Source organism: Eriocheir sinensis, chromosome 3 (assembly GCF_024679095.1).
Source record: "Eriocheir sinensis breed Jianghai 21 chromosome 3, ASM2467909v1, whole genome shotgun sequence".
NCBI classification, from domain to species: Eukaryota; Metazoa; Arthropoda; class Malacostraca; order Decapoda; family Varunidae; genus Eriocheir; species Eriocheir sinensis.
In genome coordinates this window covers 8,292,054-8,308,821 of record NC_066511.1, presented here as the reverse complement: position 1 = coordinate 8,308,821, position 16,768 = coordinate 8,292,054, and the positions used below count along the sequence as shown (strand labels likewise).

At 41.0% G+C, this 16,768-nt stretch overlaps 4 protein-coding genes across 19 annotated transcripts in view; 2 read left to right on the top strand and 2 right to left on the bottom strand.

The window, feature by feature from the left end:
- The window catches only part of LOC127004387 (ragulator complex protein LAMTOR1-like), a 39,698-nt gene extending 36,337 nt beyond the window's left edge, over positions 1–3,361 (bottom strand). The window contains exon 1 of the mRNA XM_050872034.1: positions 3,266–3,361. Coding sequence (XP_050727991.1) covers positions 3,266–3,361 — 96 coding nt within the window. The remainder of the gene's footprint in view (positions 1–3,265) is intronic.
- LOC127004365 (CKLF-like MARVEL transmembrane domain-containing protein 4) lies at positions 11–11,719 on the top strand. Of its 5 annotated transcripts, none has more exons than XM_050871998.1 (7): positions 11–172; positions 5,065–5,241; positions 5,800–5,982; positions 6,575–6,673; positions 7,097–7,223; positions 8,183–8,298; positions 11,011–11,719. In XM_050871998.1, exons 2-7 carry the CDS (start codon positions 5,137–5,139, stop codon positions 11,149–11,151), a joined length of 771 nt encoding a protein of 256 aa, XP_050727955.1. In that variant the 5' UTR covers positions 11–172; positions 5,065–5,136; the 3' UTR covers positions 11,152–11,719. The 5 variants fall into 5 exon arrangements, with proteins under 5 accessions (XP_050727955.1, XP_050727964.1, XP_050727946.1 ...); XM_050872007.1 differs by lacking the exon at positions 11–172 and adding an exon at positions 2,730–2,874; XM_050871989.1 differs by lacking the exon at positions 11–172 and adding an exon at positions 3,287–3,418.
- On the bottom strand, positions 181–2,713 carry LOC127004347 (uncharacterized). 12 transcript variants are annotated; one of them, XR_007757758.1, is made up of 5 exons: positions 2,220–2,713; positions 2,036–2,173; positions 1,898–1,943; positions 1,668–1,713; positions 181–1,621 (listed from the first exon to the last, which is right to left on the bottom strand). XR_007757758.1 is itself a non-coding variant. In XM_050871930.1 (5 exons), exons 1-5 carry the CDS (start codon positions 2,413–2,415, stop codon positions 1,232–1,234), a joined length of 954 nt encoding a protein of 317 aa, XP_050727887.1. In that variant the 5' UTR covers positions 2,416–2,713; the 3' UTR covers positions 181–1,231. The 12 variants fall into 12 exon arrangements, 2 of the variants coding, with proteins under 2 accessions (XP_050727887.1, XP_050727877.1); XM_050871930.1 differs by having other exon boundaries at positions 1,668–1,943; positions 2,220–2,311; positions 2,358–2,713; XR_007757756.1 differs by having other exon boundaries at positions 181–1,713.
- Positions 11,720–12,101: 382 nt separating the features above from the next.
- On the top strand, positions 12,102–15,698 carry LOC127004400 (uncharacterized). The gene is made up of 5 exons (XM_050872055.1): positions 12,102–12,446; positions 13,176–13,307; positions 13,567–13,668; positions 14,129–14,253; positions 14,424–15,698. The coding sequence occupies exons 1-5, from the start codon at positions 12,389–12,391 to the stop codon at positions 14,556–14,558; spliced, it is 552 nt and encodes a 183-aa protein (XP_050728012.1). The 5' UTR covers positions 12,102–12,388; the 3' UTR covers positions 14,559–15,698.
- Positions 15,699–16,768: the final 1,070 nt, after the last annotated feature.

The window sequence follows — 16,768 nt, the reverse complement described above, 5'->3', positions numbered from 1 at the left end:
CCTGCCGTGTTAGCGCTGGGCTGGGCTGGGCGGGGCGGGGCAGGCAGCAGGCGGCACGGCAGGCAGGCAGCAGCAGCAGCAGGCGACAGGTGGCAGTGCGGCGCGTGGCGGGGCAGCAGGTGGGCTGCTGAGCCTCGCGCCGCTGCCAAGGGCTTCCTCGCCGCCTCGACAGGTAAGAATAGCTACCCTCGACTACTTCAGCCCGTCACACCAAACCCTTACTAAACTCCGCCGCATCTCACCCTCCTTCTCCTGTGCTGTTCCTTGGTCCGAAATTTTGCGACTTGTAACACATGTTCTCCTCGATAATGGGCGGTTACTGAAAATAACAAGTAGTGTTACATTTGAGGAAGCTGTGTCTTTCTTTGCATGAGAAGTGAGTCCAAGAAGCCATACCGAGGTGGATCAATAGCTGCAGCAACAATCCTGGAGCGGCGCCCCTCCCGCCCGGCCTCGCCGCCGCGGACTGACAAAAAACAAAAACCCTTGACAAAGTTTGCCATCATAAAGAGTCGTCTTTCTTGCCCATTGTTTTGCCTTAAGTTGAAGCCGATATGAAATCTATTTTCGAGAATTTTCACGTACTGTATTGCGCACACACACACACACACACACACACACACACACACAATCACACACAGCAGATATTGGCTTGTTTCTAGTTTTTAAACATCCTAATTTTTATGAGACTCGCAGGAATCAAAAGACACCATACGTAACCCATACATGCAGTTGCGAGGAAACACACACACACACACACACACACACACACACACACACACAGACGAGAGAGAGAGAGAGAGAGAGAGAGAGAGAGAGAGAGAGAGAGAGAGAGAGAGAGAGAGAGAGAGAGAGAGAGAGATTTTTTTTACACATCTTTACCTTACTAAAGATTATAGTTAGATTCACTTGCTTCGTAGACACTGCATGTCGCGGCAATTTTTCTTTATTCATGTTTTATTCGACTTTCAGTCCGCCACGAGGTCCTTTACTGTGAAAAAGTGTTCGTCAAAATTAAGGCGATTAAAAGCAAGTAATAATAATCTTTTTGTCCGGCCATGACTCGTGAATAGCGTACCAACTACCAATCTGTTCACTCCGTCGGACTATAACAATGAAGTCACAGTAACCCTATGTAGTACGCATCAATATAATAGATACTCGTTGCGCGATTATTCATCACACACACACACACACACACACACACACACGGATCTCCATACTGCAGGAGTCACGGGTTTTTTCCCAGTCTCCTGTCCACCGGAGTTATTATGTCCCGCCTCCCGGTGTGGCGTCGAGTCTCGTACCCTTGTTTTAGTCCGTCCGCTTTGTTTACACAAGGGTGGTAGGCACGACTGCTTGTCAAACAAGGGCTGCAGGTTATCTCACTTATCACATTTACCGACATACGAGGGGTGCAGATTTTATTTATCACATTTACCGATATTTTCCAACCCAAGATTATTTTTATTTTTATAAAAGTTAATGATGACGTATGTTTTGAATTTGAGAAATGCTTGAAATATGAAAGTTTGCCACCCCTTGTATGTCGGTAAATGTGATTAATGAGATAACCTGCACCCGGCCCTTGTATGTCGGTAAATGTGATAAATGAGATAACCTGCACCCGGGCCTTGTATGTCGGTAAATGTGACAAATGAGACAACCTGCACCCGGGCCTTGTGTGTCGGTAAATGTGATAAATGAGACAACCTGCACCCGGGCCTTGTATGTCGGTAAATGTGACAAATGAGACAACCTGCACCCGGGCCTTGTGTGTCGGTAAATGTGATAAATGAGACAACTTGCACACGGGCCTTGTGTGTCGGTAAATGTGATAAATGAGACAACCTGCACCCGGGCCTTGTGTGTCGGTAAATGTGACAAATGAGACAACCTGCACCCGGGCCTTGTGTGTCGGTAAATGTGATAAATGAGACAACCTGCACCCGGGCCTTGTGTGTCGGTAAATGTGACAAATGAGACAACCTGCACCAGGGCCATGTGTGTCGGTAAAGGTGATAAATGAGACAACCTGCACCCGGGCCTTGTGTGTCGGTAAATGTGATAAATGAGACAACCTGCACCCGGGCCTTGTGTGTCGGTAAATGTGACAAATGAGACAACCTGCACTCGGGAATTGTGTGTCGGTAAATGTGACAAATGAGACAACCTGCACCCGGGCCTTGTGTGTCGGTAAATGTGACAAATGAGACAACCTGCACTCGGGAATTGTGTGTCGGTAAATGTGACAAATGAGACAACCTGCACCCGGGCCTTGTGTGTCGGTAAATGTGATAAATGAGACAACCTGCACCCGGGCCTTGTGTGTCGGTAAATGTGATAAATGAGACAACCTGCACCCCTAGTATGACAAGCAATTGACAATAAAAACGGTACCGATCCGAAATTCATCCACCCCTGTGTGTATGTGAATAAAGCGGACGGACTAAATTAAGGGGACGAGCCTCGACGCCAGACTGTGTGTGTGTGTGTGTAGCTATGAGCTAGGTTCCAATCGTACCTAGCGTCTAGAAATCCGTCACTTGTGAACTCCAATCTCACTCTAGGAGGGTAATGGCGTTGTGACCTCGTTGTCGCGGTGTGTTGTGTGTGAGTGGTCTCAGTCCTACCCAAAGATCGGTATGAGCTCTGTGCTCTTTCGTAGGGGAACGGCTGGCTGTCTCGAGAGAGACCAGCAGCAGACCAAGAGGTGAATTACTCACACACACACACACACACACACATCACGTCCGGCTGCACCAAGATAAGAGAATGCTTGAGTGTCAGCAGTAAGTGTCACCATTGCGCCTAACGACGGTGCTTTGATAATCTTACTGCTGGATTTATGTATTCTGTTGGAAACATGATAAGGTAGGACCAGTGAAATAGAATAATAAATAAGGTCCGTTACCGGTTCATTGCAGTTTATAAAATAATTTAGAGCTGGAAATCGAAAGGAAGATAGATATAGTGAACGCGTAAGTGAATTTTGTGGTCGTTACAATGTGTCTATAGTGACTGGATTGCATTGTTATTAGACCGTTCCTGATTTCCTTGTTCAACTGTTCTTCTCAATATTATTAACTGATTATAATCCTTCATCAGACTCCTATTTAACATACATTGTTTTTTCTTTCACTTAGAAATGCATAAAGTTCAGGTTAATGTGGGAAGTCTTTGATGCAGTATAATAGATCACTTAACTTTTCCATCATAGTTATGCCACATAAAAAAAGTAAGCCGTAGTAGTGTACAATCTCACCGGTTTTCCGTGGCACGGCAGAGGCATGGGCTCGCTTCCTCTCCGGATGTGGGTGTGCCGAGGTGCCGGTGGCAAGCTGATAGTGTCGCGTGACATTATTGGGTGAGAGGGCGTGCCGGGTGATCGCGACGCTTAACTGCCTTACATAAAACAGTGAGTGACTTAATAAGTAGATATAGCTTTTATTTATTATACGAACAGTACGCCACGATAGCAAGGGGTCTGCATGTGAGGGGGGCCCGGAGTCCAGTGACTAAAGATAATAATTTGATTTGCCAAATTACATTCCTTTTTTCCTCAATTTTTTTATGTGATGCCCATGTTGGTCCATCTGTTCTCCCTGGAGGGTGAGGTGTCTTGGCCTTGGCCCCACCAGGCCCTTGCCTGCTTTGATATTGATGTTTCTCTTAATATTTCTTGTCTACTATCCACACTTCTCGTTGTCACTTGGCTAATATCTATCTATCTATATTTCTAACCATAAGTCTTATCAGTCTATCTGTCAATTTATTAATTTATCTATCTTGGTATTTAATTGTTCGTCGGCTATTTTGCCGCAAGTAGAGGCTGCATATCAGGAAAATTTGGTTTCAGATGCACTGAGTGTCGATGTAACTTGATGAAACGCTGATTCCAAATACTGTTAATTAATAAGGAATGCTTTATTTGTTTGTCTGCATAGGCAGGGCTTCATGTTGAATGTTGTCTTAAATGAAACAGATGTATATCTACAGTTATGGAATGCCCTATCGATTTGTTTATATGTAGATAAGGCTTTATGCTAAGGGATGATGTTAATGAAACTTGTCTATTGGTGTCTTGATATTCTCAGACTAAGAGTCCTCCAGAAGATTTTGTGAAGAATTTCAGCATGATCTGATAATTGAGTTGACCTTTAACTTTAACAAGTGCCAGATTTTTCAAGTGAAAATAAAAACAGCAATTTCGATGGTGATATGTGCGGTGTGAAGGCACTGTTGGGCTGCAGTAACGATAACTTCTCATTCAAGAATGAAGTTGTAATACTACCATTCGAAGTACATTGCTAATTAAGTTAGGTGCTCAACATATAGGGCAACCAAGATGATTTCTTCCTCGCTCAGCACTCCACATGAAGAAAGATTAATATATTTCAATAATAAGTCACCGATTGTTAAATAATAAAAAAAGTGCAACTGCCACTTCCTCCATTTAAATATTTACTAGGGCGGAAATGCAGCGTCTTGGTGGTGCGGTCTGAACATCTGATTAACTATCTATTTTTTTATAGGTATGGAATGCGATGTCTATATGTTTATATATAGAGAGAGTGAGAGAGCTTCATGTTTGCGTAATACATTATGTATAATTGTTACTCAGCTTTACTTGCCGAATACTGCAATGGAGTGCTCTGTTTGCTTGTTTGTAAGTTAAGGGAGGATTTCCTGCTAAGTAACATATTGATTTATATGCTAAGTAGTAATCTATCGGTCATCTATCTATCTATTCATTTATATATTCATGATTTTTTTTTCTGTATACTCATCCACTGCAGTTGCCTGCCATCTCTTACTATAATATTGTTATGCCGGACGTGTTACTTGGGTTCCGTGTCGCCGTCAGGAGACGGCGACACGACCCCCCTGCTCGCTTCTCCCGGAGCCTTCTAGAGGCCTATGGTCGCCGGGGAAAGCTTCCAGCACAACAATATGGCTACTGTTATGGAACATTGTTTGTTTGGTAGTAGGTTTAGTAGGAGTCTTATGATAAACTATCGTATAATTATTATTTTCTTTATTCACTTGGTTGATATCTTACAGTTGTCTGCCCTACCCTGGCCTACCCTACACCCTACCTCGAGCGCGGCAGCCCCAGCCTTGCACGCGGGAAGGATGCCCTATCAGGGAGACAGACATCCGGACAGACCACAGGGCAGATTCACCACTGATTTCTCTTACCTCAGAAAATTACCCGGGGCCCTGATTCTCGTACAGCTGGTCAGTGTTGATCTGATGCTGTGTCGTATTTATTAACGTGGTAATAGTTTATGGTAAATAGCCGTGATGTTTCGAGAGCTTCCATAGAAAGGTCTCTCTCTCTCTCTCTCTCTCTCTCTCTCTCTCTCTCTCTCTCTCTCTCTCTCTCTCTCTCTCAAAGCCTCCTGATGCCCGGCGCCATAGGTTCTGCTTAGTGGCTCAAGGAATGCTTGCATCATGTGCTGATACAATTGTTTGCCTTAACCTTTGGTCATCTCGAGTCATGTAAAAAGTGTTTAAATATTGTACACACACACACACACACACACACACACACACACACATACACACATGCATATATACTGCATACACATACATACATATATACATACATACATGTGTGGCTGCGTAACCTAGGCAAGCAACCTGATATTTATCTTGATATTTGTATGCCCTACAGCGGCGGCGGCGGAGGTTGACCTATATATATTTTCTTAATGTAGGTAAATAATAATGTAACCAAGTACTTACATGCTAGTCTGCTTATTAATCAATACTTTGCCTGGGTTGGCGGGTCAGGTGTGTGCCTTTCTTGGGTTCACGCTCGCCGCTGCCGGCAGTGCGGTGTGGCGGGTCAGACGGGGTCATGCATTCTTCACCTTTGTGTCCTTCATGAGTATGCTGAGCTGCGTGTGTTGGGTGGCGGTGCGTGTCTTTCAACTGGAGGCCCTGTTCAAGAGGGAGATCAACTGGAATGTGGTGGTGAGTGAGCGATTTATTCTTTTGTACGTACGAAAAATGTAGAAATAATGAATGAGAGAGAGAGAGAGAGAGAGAGAGAGAGAGAGAGAGAGAGAGAGAGAGAGAGAGAGAGAGAGAGAGAGAGAGAGAGAGAGAGAGAATTAAAGTATCGTCATTAATGAACCACTGCAGAACACAATACTTAATTAAATCCTGCCATGGAATTTTTGTGTCTGCTTCTTCTCTATTTACATTATCCAGCATTTTGTTTCCTTCTTCGTATATTTCTTGCAAGACTAAGTCAACTTTGTATTTTCCCGTATTATAACAACTGCATCACATAGTTCATCTCTAAGTTGTGCGTCGCCTACCTTTTGACACACACTATTTTGTTTGGTAAAGCAGCACCGAAGAGCAATGCTTATTCATGCACTGGTCAACTTAATCAGAACAGTTTATCTTACACTCATAGAAAGGGACGAAATAATTATATTAAGTATTTCAAATGCTTCAATCGCTCGGTTTGGGGATCGATGTGTGTGTGTGTGTGTGTGTGTGTGTGTGTGTGTGTGTGTGTTAACGGCAGCGATTCATATATTCCAACTTCTTGCAGGGGTTGGTTTATAACGGACTAAATGCCTTCTTCCTCATGGTGGCGAGCTGCCTGATGGTGGAGGCGGCCTCTTCTGCCCGGACTCTGCGGGCTGCCGGGGTGGGTGTCGGCTGTATCACCTCGAGACTGCAAATAGTCAAGCCATAAATGTCACGTTTTAAATGCGGATCAAGCTGGTAGCTCGGTATTTATTTAGTGGGGTATTTTTGGGTACATGCTAAGTCTCATATTATCTCAATAATAACTTGTCCGTTGAAGCCGTGGGGGGCTTTAGAGCTAGATACAGTCTGCCCCAATCCCATTAACATTACTCACCAATACTATCACAACGTTCCTCATCTACATACAACTTAACCCATTACAACTTGAAATGTATGATTTGGCACAGTGGTCTTTGCTGTCCAGAGCTAGGGTAGTCCCAAATCAATCATAAGCTCAAGAGTATATGGATGTCACATACGACTTTGGCGCCGGCTAGCAGCTTGTGGGTTGTCGTGCTCAGTGAAGTGTGTTTCTGTTCAGGTGTTCGGGTTCCTGGGCTTCTCGGCGTTCCTGTCCGGCCTGGTGTGGGAGGCAATCGTTTGGCGCTCCAACAGAGACTCCGGGCCAGGCTTCTCCACCGCCACTGTCGTTAGCGGATTAGAAAGAAGTATGTATTGGATATAACCATCAATGTGTTCTTGTGACCCAATGGGATGTGGGAAATTATTCAGTTGGGACAACCTTTGGTGTGTGTGTGTGTGTGTGTGTGTGTGTGTGTGTGTGTGTGTGTGTGTTCACCACGGCCTGATCACGTGTTGGACTCGTAATCGCCAGCAGGTACCCTCACGACATGAGCAAGTGCTCTATATCGTCGATCTATGGGTACTGCCAGGACCTCACACACCACACACCCCATCCCCCTTGCTCAAGGGGGGACAGTAACCACTCCTAATCAACGGAAAGAATCTGGCCTGAGCGGGCTAGAATCGCCGCCTTGTCAGACCGTGAAGCCTGGCAGCGCAGCGCTCTAACCAGTTGCGCCACGGAGTGGTGTGTGTGTGTGTGTGTGTGTGTGTGTGTGTGTGTGTGTGTGTGTGTGTGTGTTCCATGCAGGCTCTGCCTTGTATGGGCAGAACTCCACTTCTTCCTGAAAATTAATAATGATATCAGATTAAACATAAAATTTCATGCTGCGGTAAACCCTAAACCTGAAACTGTTTGGCTAAATTATACGGAAGAGACGGAATGTTGCGTAAGTGAGGCTTGAAGAGATTGGGGATCAAAGGAAAAGTACGAGACACAGGCCCTGAGTCGAGGCAAGATGAAAACTACAGACAATGCTCTCACTTTTTACAATGAGACTATCAGATATTACTGTTACTGAACGGTGTAACTAACCATGACGTATATTAACGGTGTAACTCTGTATAGTTAACTCTCATTACTGGCGTAATGCCATAGGGTATGGTATTGACGTTTCTGCCTTGCTATGAAATCCAATACTTTGTATGTTGACTATTAGTCTAACATGTTTCCTGTTGTAAGCGTGCGTATGCCTCCCCTGAGATGCATCCTCTAAATATATATTCCTACACGTCCGTAAGTTTGACACGTCTGTCTCTGCAGGCCGAACGCCAGATAGCGAACAGAGTGGCGGAATAGCGGAGACAGAGGGGCCAGGCGGGGCAGAGGTCAACTTCGTGGGCATGAAGGCCCGTCCTGTTTCATCATTCATGGAGCAGGTAAGTGTCAGTCGGCATCTGTGACCAACTCATTTACAGGGAGTAGAAATCGTGGGGATCTACTCCCTAAGATTAACTTTGACACACGAAATGTCTACAGTAGTCATGTCCACAGTATCGTTAACTATAAGTTGTAATAATATTATAAAATTCAGCTTGTTGGGAAGAGAAGAGTGACCTGTCATTTGTATTCCACTACAAAATACCTTTCCTCCTTATTCTTCTCACAGAAATATATATTCATTATTATTATTATTATTATTATTATTATTATTATTATTATTATTATTATTATTATTATTATTATTATTATTATTATTATTATTATTATTTTATTATTATTATTATTATTATTATTATTATTATTATTATTATTAGTAGTAGTAGTAGTAGTAGTAGTAGTAGTAGTAGTAGTAGTAGTAGTAGTAGTAGTAGTAGCAATATTATTATTATTATTATTATTATTATTATTATTATTATTATTATTATTATTATTATTATTATTATTATTATTATTATTATTATTATTATTATTATTATTATTATTATTATTATTATTATTATTATTATTATTATTATTATTATTTTTATTATTATTACGAAAGAGAGCCACGAAAAAAAAAATTATATATATATATATATATATATATATATATATATATATATATATATATATATATATATATATATATAGATCCAAACATATAGATATAGATCCTTCGATGAGCAAACATGAATATGAAAAATAAAAGACAGCAAAAGTAAAATAAGGAGAAGAATGAAAAAAAAAAAAAAATGGGGGACCGGAACAAAAGTAGGTACTACTTAGTGAGTTAACAAGTGGGCGTTGACTTTTGTTTTAAACTTATCAATGTCAACAAGGGAAACAATCGCATCTGAACGTTGGAAAAATATACGAGAAAATTGGTTACTTGCACACACACATTGTGAAGAGGGTGTTCCTTAATTCCATAGTTTCATCCTTTCATCTATTCATCCTTTCTTCTTTTATTTCTCTCATCTATTCATTCTTTCTCCTTCCTTCCATACATTCTTCTTTACTCCCTCGCTTCCATTCATTCTTCCTTCCTTTCATACATCCCTCTATACTTCCTCTCATCCATTCATTCTTCCTTCCTTCCTTCTCATCCATTCAATCTTTCTTCCTCCCGTCCTTCGTTCTTTCCCTTCTTCTATCTAGTCTTTCTTTCTTCCTTCATTGTTTCCCAATCATTATTATTCACAGTCTTGAAAAACAAGGTCAGAGCACCAACCATTCGACGATGATAGAGCTACACGTTAAGGTTAGATAGCAGAAACTTAATTCATTTAAAAGAAATATCTAAGAGTTTGAGATAAAATGAAGCTGTCGACATCCATACTGAACCATATTACTCAAAAAGGGGCAAAATAAAGGAAAAAGCTGTATAAACAATATCATCATTAAAAATAGCCCAACATTTCCTTAACCAGCCTGCAGAAAAAAATAAAGAAGCAGTTGACCAAATGTGATTCTCAAAGGTCAACTTGGAATCTAATGTTATCCCAAGTAATTTTAAAGGTTGCAATGGTGGATTACTTGGTTGTCTATAAAGATGTCAGGAAGTGGTGGCTTGGTGGTCCTAGAGCGACTAAAATTGATACTAATAATCTTGGTAGAATTTAATTTCATGCCCCAACTCTGACACCAAGAAGAAATCAAATCAAGATCTGGCCTAATTTAAGGATCAGCAGGAATAGGGCAGAATAAGTAATTATCATTGCCATAGGCCATTCAATGAGTGAAAATACCATGCCACATATGGTTATATAATATAACCATATAATTTCTACAGTATAATATAACTTATATTTTACTGTAGAAATTAAAAAGAGGCGGACCGAGAACACTGCCCTGAGGAACTCCAGACCTGAGTAAAGTTACTAAAATATCCATCAGTGGCAACGCGTTGGTGCTTCTCAGATAAAGAGACAGATAAAGTGTTATAAAATAAGCCATCTGTACCTACATTCTAGCAAAAAGTTTTAAAAGTAGTGCCATTTGAACGAATCGAATGCAGAGATAAGTAATCAGATGAAATAATACAAAAATGAACCATTTTTACCTACTGGCAAATGTTTTAAAAGTAGTGCTTTATGGTCGAATTGAGTGCAGAGAAGAAATCGAGAGAAATAAGCCTAATTCCCGCCCCCGCATTTTTATTTATTTATTTATTTACTTTTTATAGATGTGTAAATAATGGGGGGTTCCCCGGGCCAAGCCACAGGGCTCAAGTTAGAGTCGCTAGACTATATATAGTTCTGGCAGCTAACACGCAAAGAGGACCCTCATCTGGTCATCCGCCTGTTCCTGGTTTGGGTCCATCGGTCTCTCAATATTTCAATCGGATACAGCTTCTCTTACGTCGATCACTCCTCATTCTCAACCTAAACCTTACATTCCTAATAACATCTTCTCCCGTATCAATAGCACATAATTTCTGTTTACGTAGACTGCTTTTCTGTTGTTGTTGCTAGAATGTTCTACTACATGAAATTACACGGCCATACTTCCCTCAGGAACTTTGAAAATAATAACAACAAAACACAAATCTGGCTATAAAGACATACTAAATCGATGATGGATGGTTTTAACACAAAAAACTACTCGAACACACACACACACACACACACACACACACACTGCAACATTTTTTTTCTTCTTTTCAACAGTCCGGGCACATCGCAGGAGTGTCGACACCCATGCTGGTGGTGCCCCGGGCCGAGGAGGAGGACAGTCACTCCTCCCAGCGCTCCTCCGCCGCCTCCTCCGTGCAGGGCGAGTGGCAGATGCCTTCGTCAGAGCCAGCATAGCATCTGTCGGCACTCATGGCTCCAGAAATGTACAAATGACTAAAAATATAAGCTTGATTTTGTAATGATGAAATTTATATGAGAGAAAGAAGCTGAAAGTAATAACTAACCAAAGCTGTGTGTGTGTGTATGTGTGTGTGTGTGTGTGTGTGTTGTGAAGCAATGCGATTCAGCACTGCCAGTCAGCCTTTCCCTTCTTATAAATGATATATCATAAAAAAATAAATAAGTAAAGAAATGAATGCATATATAGGTAAACAATACCTTGTCTGGTAAATCTAAGTCAATATCTATAGTGCTGCTGATTTTTTTTTCTCGGGTCGTTTCCTTTTAATGTTGATTCAGAAGAGATATTTTTCTTCACTTGGAATATGTATATTCCAGTAGCTTTCCAGACTTTCCACTTCGAAGCTTTCTCTGTATGTTGCTATTGACATTTTTTTTCAATCATGGGTGTGTAATAAGGTTTTGATACTCCACAACTGATTTTATACTCGAAGCAAATATGTGAAGTAAGGTGTCCGAAATATTATTTCTAACACAAGATAATAATAAAAGGACAAAACTAGAGTGGCAATAATAATCCTCTGTTGATAGCATTTTAGATTAGTCATCAGTCAACGCTGTCAAGGAAATACTAAGAGATTCAAAGAAACTGCAAATTTCAAGAAATATCCATACAGGCCCCAACAAATATTATTAAATGATGCATCTCCTTCACTGGATATTAAAAAAGTAAAAAACAATCAATGCAATGTACTATTATAGCTTGTAACGTACCTTGACAGCCAGACTGAGCTTTTGATACACATTCAAATATTTATTGCGAATCAGTGCATTCCCTGCTCTGGATATCTTACTACTACAGTCAATGCAATATAGCCCCCAACCTGCAACTTACTTTGGCGGCAAGTGACAGCAGGCATCCGGCAGCGCGGCAGCACCAGGTAAAAGCTTGGTGGGCGGCGCGGCACCTTACAGCAGCACGGCTCCAGCAGCAGAGGCGGCAGCAGTAGGTGCACCACGCTGCTCGAAGCGAGGCGTTGTCGGATCTGCAAACAGTAATTTCGTGCACTAGTAAAGAAGCTTAATGAGTGAGATTACATTGCATGAACCAAACTTTACACTTATAAAGTTCGAGCACCCTTTGTTGGTGGCCTCATACCAAGTAATAAGAAAGTGTTGTGAAAACTATTTGGAAGCTTCACCGTAAAATTGAATAGAGGTCATTTTAAGCATGGGAAACCGACGAGTCTTTGACATCCTCTGTTTTGCTGTCCTGAGTGCAGTCCCAGGTTAGTTTATAGACTAAAGTTTTATTTTATGTTATTCTGATATGCTAGTAGGTATAATTAATCGTTATTAAGATATGGCTAAATGCCATTAGCTTTATCTTCTTTCATAAAATAAAATGGGTAGGGTAGGAAAAGTGGGTAATATGCATTTCAATGTCACCTTATTAAGGAATATAAAAAAGGGAAAATATAGGTGTAGTACTTCCGGAACTTTGGCTACTTCTCCCTCGCATCCCAATCCTTTATCATAGTCGCATGCTAAATTAAGACATGCGAAAGGTAGTACGATAACCAAGGTTATTTTGAAAAAAAAAAAAAAAAGCTAAGGCGCAGTCTCCGCAATGTGGCCGTGGTTGCTCCTAGCCTCCTAGACGCCCCACATCCTGCTGGAGGGAAAGTGTCCTACACGCTGCTCCGCCTCGAGAGAAAGTTGAGGCGGACCGTTAGGACTGGTGTGTGTGTGTGTGTGTGTGTATTTCACCAATGCATGATCACGAGTTGGACTCGCAATGGCCAGCAAGTACCCTCCCGATTAGACCAAGGCTCATTAGTGTGTGCATGAGTGTGTGTGTGTGTGTGTGTGTGTGTGTGTGTGTGTGCATGGGCAGTATATCGAAAGATATTTAGATGAACTTCGAAGACAGGGTATTGCTCTTTTTTGTACCTCACTTCTTTATGATCGAGAAACGGACAGAACACCTAGCTCATTGATTTCTTCTTCGCCTTCAGGGGAGTCTTCAATCTGGGACTCCCTCACGCCGGCGTTGGATAGGGCAGCCTCCTACGGCTACTACCTGATGGGGTACGGTCCGCCAACCTATGCTGGCTACCACGATGGCGTGGATTTTCCTATCAATCCAGGTAAGTGAGCTGCGCTAATATAAGGAGTTCTGTCATATTCATATAAGCCAACTTAAATATTTACACTGTCTGAAGAATGGCCGCCGGGCACAAGAAATACATTATAAAATTCAAAGGAAACGTCTCCTCAGCTTGACCGCGTTTTGTTTTTTCCGGTTATTTTTATTTATCCGTGTTGACTTGCAAGGGTGCTGCGAAGCGGATGTCATGCACTTTCTCACCATGACAGATTTCTCTCACATGGTGCATCACATTCCAGGCACTATTTGGAACGGCCACATCCCGGTGGGGGACTTTGTGTCACCCATCATCTCGGCACTCGGCTCAGGCCAAGGAGGATACAGCGACCGGGTTGTGAAAGGCAAGTATATATATTTCCTTGTTCCTTTTTATTTGTAAACATGTAGAACAGCTAACATAGTAGAACCTTCCCCCCAGCACACACGCAACCACCCCCCTCCCCTATATACAATAGAGAGAGAGAGAGAGAGAGAGAGAGAGAGAGAGAGAGAGAGAGAGAGAGAGAGAGAGAGAGAGAGAGAGAGAGAGAGTCATAGCTAGGCAGTAAGATTGATTGATTGATTGATCAATAGATAGAGAGAGAGATTCTGATTTAAAATTAAAATAAATAGTCTCTCTGATCGTATTTCCCCCTTTGATTACATAGGAATTTGGAAAAAAAGAGAAAACGGAGGATTACAATTTTTCAAAGTAAGTTGAGAAATTCCCTTAAAAGAGTAGATATTGGTTGACTGTTTTTGTTTTCAGTGTAGCCTACTTATCAGACAGATTTTTATATAGCCCACTAACTGTTATTCCAGGCTACGAGAACCGACTGGGCCTGAGGGTTGCGTTACCTTATCTGGGCGACTTCCAGGTGACTCGTGAACTTGGTCCCGGCAAGTTCCTGGACAAGCTGGGGCCTGGAAAGTTCCCGTACCCAGGGGTGAGAAACTTTATCATGTCAACAAGTATTCTAAGTATTCTAAGGAAGTGTACTACTAGTCCTACTACTACTACTACTACTACTACTACTACTACTACTACTACTATTTATGTTATGAGCATTACCAACTGTCATTTGCTTCAACTCGCACATTTTCCTTCGCCGTACAGCTGCAGGGCGTGAAGGGGCAGCACAAGGCGTCCTCAGGGCAGCACCACGAGTACGCCCCAGCCCCGTCCACCACCCATGCTCCTGACATGTACAACGGCCTCAAAAACTACCCTTGGTACAGGAGGAGGAGATAGTGAACGTTTATGTACACTCCTTGTTTGTGTTTTTTTTTTTTTTATCTCTCTCTGTCTCTCAACAGCAGCGTCCTCCTTGTGTCAGTAATGTTGATGGATACGTAATTGCAGCTTGATTTTACTCCACATAATATTGATATATTACATGATTATAATTGACTGATTGATTGTTTTTAGTGTTGCAAAAAGGCTTAATTTATAGATTAGGGAGAGGAGAGCTGCTTTCCATCATATCTGGTCATTAAATGAGAGGGTGTAAAAATTAGAGGAAATGCGGATTCAGTGCTAGGACATACAGGTAAAGGTGGGTGGGTCTTGTTTATTAATACGCTATGATATTCAAGTTTCGTGTGTATGTATGTTCATATAGAGCGTGGGTAGGAGGTTGCATGACATGGTTACCATCTAGGGGCATATTGTTATAATAATAATAATAATAATAATAATAATTATTATTATTATTATTATTATTATTATTATTATTATTATTATTATTATTATTAATTATTATTATTATTTTCATTGTTATTATTATCATCATTATTATTATTATCGCCATCATTATCATCATTATTTCATACACATTTTCATTATCATAAGTTTTGATGTAATAGCTAGAGTGAATTCACAAGGCAGCAGTTCAACCTTTTGATTTCATTAAAATAAAACTACTTATAAAAAGGAAAATATACTGCCACAAAGGGACTATAAAGTTTTACACTGATATTGACTGATACGAGAGGGAACCTAATAAATAATTCATGTTGAAGAGGCTGGTGTGTGTATAATCTTTTAGAGAAAGCTTGTGGTTTTTTATCTGTTCGGGGGAAAGCTCTCTTCAGGGGGACTCAGCTCAGAGAATGCCAAGAAAAATTTAACATCCACCATGCAGGAATACGCAGTCACGTAAATAAACATGCCCGAGTTGAAATTTCATTCCTGCAAAATAATTAAAAAAGGACTACAGGCATGAAGGAGAAAGAGGAGAATGAGGAAGAAGAAGAGGAGGCGGAGGAGAAGGGCGAAGAGGTGAATGCATAAGAGGTACGTGGGAGGAGGGAGATTAGGAAGATAAGGAATCGCATTGGAAAAATAAGGGAAATATGTGTGTGTGTGTGTGTGTGTGTGTGTAATTCACCACGGCCTGATCATGATTTGGACTCGCTAACGCCAGCAGGTATACCTCACGATGTGAGCAAATGCTCATCTTGTCGATCTTTATTATTATTATTATTATTATTATTATTATTATTATTATTATTATTATTATTACTATCATTTTTTTATATTATTACATATCAATATTGATGTTGTCATTTTTATTAATATTATCTATTATTATTATTATTTTTGCTTCTTTCTTTATTTCACATTATTTTATTCTCATTTTTCCCACTTTTCCTTCTCTCTCTCTCTCTCTCTCTCTCTCTCTCTCTCTCTCTCTCTCTCTCTCTCTCTCCACTTCATTTTCTTTCTCTTATTATGTGTGAGTGTGTGTGTGTCACTGTGTGTGTGTGTGTGTGTGTGTGTGTGTGTGTGTGTGTGTGTGTGTGTGTGTGTTAAACACTCGGTTTAAGGAGAGAAAATTGTTTTACAGGCTAAAGAAAGAACAAGCACGCCCGAAAACATTAGACTTTATCATGAAGCCAGGCGGCGAGTAAAAAAGATTAGTATGTCAGGCAAAGAGTAGATATGAAGAAAACATTGCAGCCAACTGTAAAAATAATCCGAAATCCTTCTTCAGTTATATAAACAATAGGAAATCGATCAGAAGTGGAATTGGACCTTTAACAAACAGTGACGGTGAACAAGTTACTGACAGCCAACACATTGGAAACCTATTAAACAATTACTTTTCCTCGGTGTTTAAAATATTAGCAGTCTTCTCACCATTACCACCAACACCAGTGACGACAACGTACAGTACTAAAGTAAATCTTTAGCATGCATTGCCTAACTTTGTAATAGCTAACTACCGATGAAGTCCTAAAAGCTCTCCAATCCCGAACCTGACAAAGTATATCATATACTGCTTAAAGAAACAAAGAGCGAAATACCCTCCTCCCTCACAACCGTATTCAATATGTCCTTGCGACAAGGCATCGTCCCTTCGGATTGGAAAAAGGCTAACGTGACACCGATTTTTAAGAAAGGAGACAAAAAAAGGTAATTACAGGCCCATTAGTCTAACTTCAATTAATTGTAGGTAA

Bases quoted from the DNA above. Each gene is read 5' to 3' on its own strand.
- LOC127004347 (XM_050871920.1), bottom strand. From the start codon at position 2,415: ATGAATTTCGGATCGGTACCGTTTTTATTGTCAATTGCTTGTCATACT. The intron at 2,174-2,311 runs GTTGTCTCATTT...GCCCGGGTGCAG, and splicing joins CACACAAGGCCCGGGTGCAG to GTTGTCTCATTTGTCACATT. The intron at 1,944-2,035 runs GTTGTCTCATTT...GCCCGGGTGCAG, and splicing joins CACACAAGGCCCGGGTGCAG to GTTGTCTCATTTATCACATT.
- LOC127004365 (XM_050871998.1), top strand. From the start codon at position 5,137: ATGCCCTATCAGGGAGACAGACATCCGGACAGACCACAGGGCAGATTC. The intron at 7,224-8,182 runs GTATGTATTGGA...CTGTCTCTGCAG, and splicing joins CGTTAGCGGATTAGAAAGAA to GCCGAACGCCAGATAGCGAA. The intron at 8,299-11,010 runs GTAAGTGTCAGT...TCTTTTCAACAG, and splicing joins TTTCATCATTCATGGAGCAG to TCCGGGCACATCGCAGGAGT.
- LOC127004400 (XM_050872055.1), top strand. From the start codon at position 12,389: ATGGGAAACCGACGAGTCTTTGACATCCTCTGTTTTGCTGTCCTGAGT. The intron at 13,308-13,566 runs GTAAGTGAGCTG...ATCACATTCCAG, and splicing joins GGATTTTCCTATCAATCCAG to GCACTATTTGGAACGGCCAC. The intron at 13,669-14,128 runs GCAAGTATATAT...CTGTTATTCCAG, and splicing joins CAGCGACCGGGTTGTGAAAG to GCTACGAGAACCGACTGGGC.